The sequence below is a fragment of the Calidris pugnax genome, unplaced genomic scaffold, assembly GCF_001431845.1.
Source record: "Calidris pugnax isolate Ruff unplaced genomic scaffold, ASM143184v1 scaffold58, whole genome shotgun sequence".
NCBI classification, from domain to species: Eukaryota; Metazoa; Chordata; class Aves; order Charadriiformes; family Scolopacidae; genus Calidris; species Calidris pugnax.
The window spans coordinates 4,196,871-4,206,608 of record NW_015090868.1 but is presented as its reverse complement, the minus strand read 5'-3'; the positions used below and the strand labels follow the sequence as shown (position 1 = coordinate 4,206,608).

The 9,738-nt window shown below is 42.1% G+C and overlaps 2 protein-coding genes across 2 annotated transcripts in view; both read right to left on the bottom strand.

Annotated features, from left to right (window-relative positions):
* PDGFRL (platelet-derived growth factor receptor-like) overlaps positions 1–510 on the bottom strand; it is a 25,615-nt gene extending 25,105 nt beyond the window's left edge. Inside the window, exon 1 of the mRNA XM_014945559.1 lies at positions 385–510. Within this exon, the coding sequence (XP_014801045.1) occupies positions 385–439 (55 nt within the window). The 5' untranslated portion in view covers positions 440–510. The remainder of the gene's footprint in view (positions 1–384) is intronic.
* A 971-nt stretch (positions 511–1,481) lies between these two features.
* Positions 1,482–9,738, bottom strand: part of SLC7A2 (solute carrier family 7 (cationic amino acid transporter, y+ system), member 2) — a 28,586-nt gene continuing 20,329 nt past the window's right edge. The window contains exons 9-12 of the mRNA XM_014945644.1: positions 9,515–9,720; positions 9,036–9,202; positions 7,929–8,037; positions 1,482–7,322 (exon numbers count right to left, since the gene is read on the bottom strand). Coding sequence (XP_014801130.1) covers positions 7,135–7,322; positions 7,929–8,037; positions 9,036–9,202; positions 9,515–9,720 — 670 coding nt within the window. The 3' untranslated portion in view covers positions 1,482–7,134. The remainder of the gene's footprint in view (positions 7,323–7,928; positions 8,038–9,035; positions 9,203–9,514; positions 9,721–9,738) is intronic.

Below are 9,738 nucleotides of genomic sequence, written 5' to 3'. Positions count from 1 at the left end.
GCCCCCCCCCGGGGGGGGGGGGGGGGGAGTTCAGCTTCGCCCCTCAGGAGAAAGGCGGGGGGGAAGAGGGGGACGGTGGTGCCGCCGCAAACGCCTCTTCCCCAAAAAAAACAGGACGGGACGAAATAACGATTTCGGTGGCAGAACAGCTCCGGGATGGGAGCAACCAGAGAAGGGAGCAACCCGCCTCCCCTCCGCCTCTGCCCGGCGGGACGGCAGACCCGCCGCCGCCCCCCGAGATGGCTCCCGGGGGCTGTCATGGGGGGGGGGGCGGCTTGGCGGGGCAGGGGCGGCCGCGCTGAGGGCGGGAGAGGCGGCCCCGGCCATCAGTAAAGCCCGAGGGGACTCGCAAAGCGGGGGAACCCGGCGGGGTCGGCGGCTCACCGTGCGGCAGCGATTCCTGCAGCAGCAGCAGGCTGAGAAGCACCCACAGCCGCATGGCGGGAGCGGTGGGCTGAGGCGAGGCGAGGCGAGGCTGGGAGGAGCCGGCCGGCCCATGGCGGGGCTCCTTGCCCGGGGTTCCCCGGCGGGGGCAGGCTCTGCCGCCTCAAGGGCCGCCGCCACCCGCGCTTCTTCCCTGAGGGAGGAGGAACCGGCCGCGACGCCCCACAGGCGGGCCCGGGCCTGTCGGGAGGGTGTCCCCGCGGGTCGCCCCTCAGGGACGGGGCTCGGTGCTGAGGGCGGGAACGGAGCTGCGTCCTCAGGAACCTGGACCTCGGGCACACCTGTGGAGGATTATTGCTTGAACGAGCTCCTCGGTGACCGCTGACCTTTGACAGAGGTGGCTTTGATCAGGTGCGAGCAATTGGTTGCCCTTTGGCAGAGGTGGCTTTGAGCAGGTGTGAGCTGTTGGTTGCCCTTTGGGCCTGTAGAGCAGGAGCAGCGTGTGGGAGCTGTGACAAACCTTGGGAGTGTGGTTCTGAGCGTAAAGGGTACTGTTATCCATTGCCTCATGCTATTATTCTCCTGATATACCCACAGTACTATTCAAAGCTGAGGAAGTTCTTCTCTTTTTCCTTTTTTTTTCCAAAAAGGGGACGCCCCCAGGGAGTTTATCCATCCAGCTCCGCGGTTGGACGCTGCCAGGACGAGGCCTGGTGCTTCAGAAAGTTGAGCACTGAGGGCTGCTCGCTCTGGAACTCAAACCTAACATCATTTCTGGTCTGGCACTGTAAGACAAAATGCCCAAATCAAAGGGTGTTATTCTCTATTTCAGTGACTTCTTGAGAGCTTGGAAGCAAGTACGAAACAAAGGCTTCTACCATCCCCATCTCCAGACTGGAAAAGTAACAAATTTAAACACAAAACACAGTTGTTTTTTTCCCCCTCTATAAACCCCATGCGAGCTATCGTGTTATTAAGAGTTATGGTTTGTATAATGTCATGGCATGAGATACCTGACACACTAATGGTTATAAAGTCCCTACATGATTTTAGTGTTTACTAATATTATAGCGGTGGTTGGAGTTAAAGCTGTTGTATGAAGTACGTACAAGTGATATTCAGCTTTATTTAAAAAATACAGAACAACAATCGTCATCCCGTGAAGCACATTTTACAGTAAATGAAGAGCAATGTAATTTCCATCAGAATTTGGAACTAAGGTAACTAAAAATATTGCTGATTACAATTCTATTGTAAAAGTGAAAAAACAAGCACCATATTCTTAAATAGAAGCATTTTTACATTCATAAAAATTCAAGACTTTTCATTTTGGTAGAACACTTCAAAGAAATACAAATTTGTAGTTTCAGTTGCATCATAATCATTCTATCTACATTTTAAATGCTCAGCAGCATTATAATACAGAAATAATCACTACAATGTACATATGAACAAAAAGTTAAAATGAATATGAACACTAATATTTTTTTAAAATGATGCACACATAACTATTTTTAAAGATATGAAACACATATTTCATGCTTTGCTTTCTGGTAACACAAAAGAGAAAAGCCCTCCTAAACATTGAAATCCTTTTATCCTTTGTCCTGACTCCAACTAAACTTGGTGAAGCTGGAGTTTACCTGGCACAAGGCTCAATGAAAAAATACAAAGACAACAGAATTTGTCCAACTGACAATAAAAATAATGATATATATATACACAGTTCTTTGTAATGCATATCTAGGCACAGAAATCCTTCAACTTGGCTAACGTTAAAGAGTTTGATTTCTAAAATCGAATGGAAAATGGATCAGGAGATGGCAAAGGCGTTATATTTACCTTTGGAAAGGTCCAACTATTAAAATTCAGAGGTCCTCAAAACATATACCAGAAAGAAACACTAAAGGTACAGGAAATTAAAAACAAATACAAAGATCCTGCACTATGGGAAATACCATCTGCTTTTTCTGTAAAATACAGATTTGCCTAACACTGAGCCATCCCAGTGCTTTCCATGAACATACTGCAATTAGCACAAACTTCCAAAGTCTAGGAAGAATTAGGGCCCAAGAGCATTAAAAGGTGCTTTTTTATGTCATCAAGTAACTCATGCCAGCCATCACGTGAATTAAATTCCTACCCTACAAAACACACCACAGTGTCGAAGGCATCACCCCTGATTAAAAGGATTGCACAGCCCCACACAGATTTCCTGCACCGTCCCGGATTTCACCCAGGTCAATCAGTATTTCAGGGTGCTCACGGCACATCTCATATTGGCACTTACTAAAACCTCCATGGAAACAGTATGCCTTTTATTTCATATATATATATATATATATATATATATCTTTGCATACGTTTTAGGGGAAAGGTGCCTAGACTTGTACATTTATCAAATAATAAAATACAGACTATATATTTCAGCTTTACCAGGTTTTGCCTCTAAATTCATTGTGTCATTTGAAGTTTCTGGATGGCACAGTAACATTTCCTACTTAACTCTACATATCACTAGTACTGACAATTATTACTGATAGTTCTCTAACAGCAGTTAATATAAACGGTTTTAACACATGGTGACAGATTTCAGGCATCTAACCAGCATTTGTTGTGCAGGAAAAAATCACAGAATTATTAAAGGAATAGTTTTTTATCCAGGATAACAGACAATGAAATCTGAGATACCTCATAAAATTTCCTATGGCAGAATTAGGACTGGAGTACCACAAGAAGATCACTTTAGGTAACATGAATTGTACAGAAATGTCATCTCGTCTCTTATCCCTCAGAACAAAAAGATTTATTTTTTCTCCCTTAAATACGCTTTGGCTTACTTTCTTAAATCCAACGAGGTAAGAATAATTCCTCTATAAAGGCACATCCAGAATGTACCAACGCAAAGACATGTTTTGGAGGATGAAAAAAAACCCAATAATCTACCTCCAATAATAGCTATTTTGTATTAACACATACCGTTATAATTTGCACAGAACAATTTACAGTATCAACAACTGTTAAAAAATAACAGCGAGGATTTAATTCCACTGGACTCTCAGCTGCTCTCTGGGCACTTGCAGACACACAGCAAACACGAGAAAAAAACAAGGATTTGTTTCCTGCCCGGCTCCTGTGGCAGGAGCAGCACGACTGTCCCCCAAACAGCCAGCTCCACCAATGTCCCACTAAAGCATCTGCGATCTCAAGATTGCATATACAAATGCACACCCAAATTAGCATAACTACCTTACTTGTGGCTTGTCACGTTCTTACTCAGCCCCTGACTAATAATGACTTTAACTATACACACATATAAATAAGCTTCGCACAGGTGAAGCGACTGAGAATACCCAATGACTTTAATTTCATTTTATATCTCATTAGTTAAGTGGATAGTTCCTGTGCTGCAGCTGCTCCCATCTCTCCTTAACAACGTTTGCACAGGAGCAGTCTTGTATTTTTATGTAATTAGTTTCTCTAGCACGGGAGGAGAAATATTAATACAAATGAAAGGGGAAACTGTCAATACCCAAAGTGCTGGCACATCCGTTAGGTAAATCATAGAATTGTCGAGGTTGGAAGGGACCTTTAAGATCATCTAGTCCTAATAAACTGGAAGATTTAATTTCTGTATCTCCAGAAGCTTTAGCTGGCACTTGCTTCCGTCAGAAGTTTATTACATTGACAGTATCCCTTCAAAAGAAAATTCCAGTGCAGTACAGACATTATTTTAAATCAGTACATCAAAATCACTATGGGCTAATGTCAGACGGACACAAACACAGACACACACACACACATTCTATATGGTGGCCTTGGGAGGGAGCGGGGTCTTGCGTTGCACATCCCCAAAGAGCAGCGGTTTGCATCTCAGGAGCCTGGCTGGCCCGCTCTGCCGCATCAGCGCCCAGAGGGAGCACCCCAGGCTCTGCTTCCCACACCCCCAGGCCTGGAAGGAGTTTTCAAAGAGCCGTGTTTCACCCCAGGCTCCTAAAGACCGTGGTGCAAAAGCTGTGCCCGAGCACTGCTGGCCTGCTCCCACTGCAACCACACTATTTCTTTGCACTGAGGAATCAAGAGCGTGGGGCAAGGCAGGTTGAGAATGGCCTCCGACAGCATAACCACTGAACGAGGCCGTGCTCCAGTAAAAACATCAGCTTTTCTGTCTCAAATACTTGTGGGATTAATAACAACAGAACATACATTCATTTACTCAATCTTTTGGATATGTTAAAATAAAAACCTTTGTTTTGACATCTCAGGATTACTAGATTGGATTCCTTTCAAGAGCCTAGGAAGTCTTAAATTTCTAATCTTTATCTTATTTCCAATATAGACAAGAACATATAGTTCTTTTGTCATTTTTAGCATAAAAATGGGCCCTAGTTGAGAATTACAATTAAAACAGCAGATCCAACTGACACAGACAGCTCTTTCACCCACTGAATAGAAGTATTGGAAATTATCAATAGCTCCAGGAACTGCCCTGAGAATTCCCATCCGTTCCGATCAACCACACATTTACTTAGTGTACCATCGGCTTGTATTAGACCGATAGGAGATCTGAGCCTTCTTTTAATAGCATCTTGTAAGCAATGATGAATTTTGGGAACAAATGGCTATAACTTCTGACCAATTCTGGATGGAGTATGATGTATTAAAAATCAGTATCCCATTGCCCACCTACCCTATAGTTTCTCCTCATCCTCTGCATCTCATCCCTTTTTAAGGGCCGCCAGTCACTAGAACAGCCCTTAGGACAGGAGCAGCTGCAGTTAGAGGATGTATATGCTGGAACCTGGGTTAAGAGGTAGGTGTTTCACCTGTTGTTTTAACGAATTTTCCGATTGCTGCTCCTAATGCTGAGTAGCCAGTAGAGGCCACTGGTACACCAGCAGACATGGACCCGCTCGCTGGTGCCAGCACCACAGGACCCTCTTCTCCCAGTTCAAGCTGAGAAGCAAGGATCAGGATGAAAACTTAAGACCTACCCCACGGTGGAGTATCAGCCCAGCGAAGGGTTCTTGCCCAGTGAAGGGTCAAAAAGTGCTTCTCCTTCTGCCCTTTTAACATTTAGGCATGTTACTCTCTTACAACAACAGGAGTTGTTTTAAGATCAAAAAGCACAAATCTATTGCTGTGGCAAAGAACAGGAAAGAGACAGAAGCAGTTTAACTAGCTTTTCTTTTTTTTTTTTCTTCTATTTTTTCATTTTTTTTGGTGAAATTCCAGCTATTATAAAAAGTAAGGTGCTTTTCACTGTCAGCCAACATAGCTCTCACGGGACCTAAAGTTTTTATACCCAATAACAGAGATTAATACCAGTGATTAGTACTAGCAACGGATTGCCACTCTCCATGACAGAGTCCAAGACAGTTCTTACTTTAGGGAAGTTATTCTTATAAATACATTCTTGCAAAATAACTTCATATTCTGGAATCCATCATGGGACTCGAGCCTACTTCTCGCTGAGAAAAAGTGATTAAAGTATCTGGTTGCCTTTGACAGGTAACACGACTTTTCTGTTGAAAGAAGATCTTCCATTTTCACTCGCTTTAAAACACTTGTTCACCCAGCACTCCTGCAACAGTTTGGTACTTTACATAAATTAGCATTTGGTCATCCTACCCACATGAATGGATTTGTGGATGAAGGCTTGGCTCATGGAAAACTGCTGTGCTAACACATGCTTAAGGCTTAGAGAAGCACTGAAATACTCTTTTGATGAGGATTTTTTCCAGAGCCTAAGCCCCCTGGTTTTTTAACCTCCCCTTCCATCTGAAAAGGTGGTTGGGATTTTGTGCATTAATTTTTCTGAGGAGAAGCAACGTGTAACAACTAATCTCAGAAATATCAGCTCTGCCACATGATAGAGAAGAATGTATAGGAGAAATAAATAAGTATTAAGGAGGAAAACTTGATGACTGCTGGATGTAAGTACCAAACTATGTAGGCAGGGATAAAATCCTGGCCCTTCTGAAATCAAAAGCCCAATACTTGTTAAATCAAATGTGAATGTCACTGTCAAAACTGTGACCAACAGATTATTTCTCAGGTGCTTTTGCAGAAAACAACATAACTCCTTTGGGGAGTATTATTTTATACACACAGCATCTCTGAATTCACATAAGAAGAAATCTTGAGGGAATAAAAGCCTTTGAAGTTACTTCACTGTTTGAGTTCTCCGTGACCACTCACTAGTAAGAGTAAGCAATTATTTCTTTGTATATACATATATGATCCTTTACTTTTTGCAAAGTATCAGATCTGTACCATTACCCTTCATTTTGCAAATACTTTCCAGGCCTGTCTGCAATTTATCTCCTGTAAGAGTTACTTCTGTAGAAAAAAGAGAGCTATTAGATTGTCACCAAAACATGTAACAGATAAGGAGAAGGTACGAAAGGCACTCGTGTTCACAGTGCGGTGTCAAATATTCATAACTTCTTGCAGGCAGCTCTAAAATTCTTCATATTTTGTGATCGCCGGTGATTTTGGATGACAGTCCAAACAATGCATCCAAATTTTGCCTTGCCAGAGGGTATTTCTCTTGTTTGTTTTTTAATTTAAATATTAATCTCCATGCTGTCAGTTCTGAACTGATGGATTAGCAGCTTGTCCAAAATACCAGCCAGGCCTTGTAGTAAACACTTTCAAGAGGCACAATGTTGGCAGAAAGCTTTTGAATTTTCAGTCCACAAGTAAAATGTCAATTAAAGGTTTAAAAGGCTTGTATGTTTGCAAAGATTAACATTCACTTGTCCTTTCATGTGCAAGAAACTGATCACTTTCATCTGCATTTTCAGGTTCATCCACTTCTTCCACAGGGTTCTTTTCTCGCAACCCACTGTTTTCTGAACAAGAATCGTCATCTCCGTCGCCACGATGACCTTCAAGGCTGTGCCTGATGCCATAAGCAAAGTAAATGAGGAAACCTTCCAAAAGGAAAAAAGAGAACTTAATGGGGTTTTCAGGCAAGTAGTGCACCAACAACTAGTTAGTTATTACTCCCTGCCTGAACATATTTTCCAAAACAAGTTTCTTCTTCAGGTATCTGAATTGGAGGCTTCAAGTCTTCCCTGTTGCTATAGAAAGTACAGGCACTAAATGACAGTGCATCATTTTGCATAATCAAATGCTCTAATAGGTCATGGGAACTACTATCTCTTAATTCACATCTAGATGGAATTAATACAATTTTCCATATCTTAAAGGTGAATGACTGATGTTCTGGGAAGAAAACTGTTACAAACAGGTCTCTGCAAAATTTTAGCTATACTTACTAGGAAATAAAAATTGTGGCTTACTGGAATTAGTCCTATGATTTTGATTCTTTCTATTACCTCAAAACTGTGTTTACAGTTTTGACTGCATATAAATACCCTTTCTGAGGCATTCTCTTGTTTTGATCAGAAATATCAGCTGACTTAGTAAAACACAGACTTTTGCTCAAGTATTTAAAGGAAGAGAATAAAATGTTCTAAGATGGGATTCATCAAGCCTGACGTTAAGAAGTGATTGAAATGAACAGAAACACCTACCAAGTGCCATCCAGAAGCTAAATCTGATCCAAGTGTCTCCACTTAATTGCACCATCAAATAAATATTTACCAGGATACTGAATGATGGCAAAAATGGCAATAGTGGAACCTAAAAGAAAATATTTAATATGTCTCCGGCATTAAATGTCATTTCTTGCATGTCACACTTCAGTTATACAACACACACCAGAGGTGACACATCTACGCACTAAAAAGTATAGGAACATTTTCTTCTTGAAATGTAGTGAGATTTTCTTTCTCACCGAGTTCAACCACTGGTTTCTACATATCTTAAACTTTTAAAATAAATTATCTTAAAAACATATTCTCTAAGGCTGTCAAGAAAAACTTTCCCCTTTGTGCTGAACATATACTAATGAATTCCTGAATCTAGAGCTGAAAAATATTATTTGTATATTTTTATGTATTCCTTCTTTCTGCCCCTCCCCAACTCCACCAGATTCCTCGACATTCCTCAGTATACTTCATTATTTCTATTAAATAACTGAACTTAGAACATTAAGTGAAAGCTCAAAATGAAAGGCGTATACTCTGGGAGGTACAAACTGTACTGTACAAACCACAGCACACAACACAGACAAGTGACTGCACACAAACCAGTTTCTGAAATATCTTCCAGTGTCTAAGTGATTAAATTAAGATCTATAATTACTTGGATCTCAACAACGTGCGCTTTGGGGCATATCTAAAAAAAATACCTAGAATCATAGAATGGTTTGGGTTGGAAGGGACCTTTCAAGGATTTCAAGGATCATTGAGTTCCAGCCCCCCCTGCCACGGGCAGGGACATCTCCCACCAGACCAGGTTGCTCCAAAGCCCCATCCAGCCTGGCCTTGAACCCCTCCAGGGATGGGACAGCCACAGCTTCTCTGGGCAACCTGGGCCAGGGTCTCACCACCCTCAGAGTCAAGAATATCCTCCTAACACCTAATCTAGTTCCCCCGCCCACATCCTTCCTGTAGGCCCCCCCTTTAGGTACTACTGCCTGAAAAAGGATCATCTCTCTGTCTCTCTGCCCCTCTCCCACTTATTATAATCCATCCACACCTCCCATTAAAGAATAGCACAGAGATTATGTTATTCACCATAAAGGCCACTTTCTGCTGGTTCTGAGGCTGCCTTTGGATGAGGAGAATGACAACTATGAAGGACACCACCAACACAGCAAGAAGGCCAATACTCCAGGGCTCCAAGTTAGCAATGAAGTCAATCCCGTAAGTAGTGAGGACACTCAAGCCACAAACCAAGAAAGCTGTGTGAAAAACAAAATAATGGAAATGGGAGAGAGGTCACTTAATCTCTGCATTAAAGTCTGCACGAGGACATGACTTTTAAGAAGAATGATAGCAGGTCTTCAGTATGAAGTGTTATCATGAAAATGTCTAATCAAAGGAAAATATAGACTACAGATTGGATCCAGCAAGAAGTATAAAAGCATTCTGCAGAATGTCACTTTAATGATGACTGAAAGAAGGCGTGTTATCACTGGATTTTTAATTTTGTCTTTAATAAAATGCCATTATTTATGTTAATGTTATAGGAGTTTGGACAGCTGAACACTTACCTAAGAGACCCACCAAGAAGTTAACGGTAGTTGCAGTCTGCTCGGTAGGGAAACTGGATGGATTAATCAGGGCCTGCAGACTGAAGTGATTCTCCTCTATCATATTTATCTGTGATTCACTCACTGCACATTCCCTTTCAGATGCAGCCAAAGCTGCTTTTTCTGGAGAATATTTCGGTTGCTCGTAGCTTAAACTGGGTTGGTACCTATGCATAAAACAAACA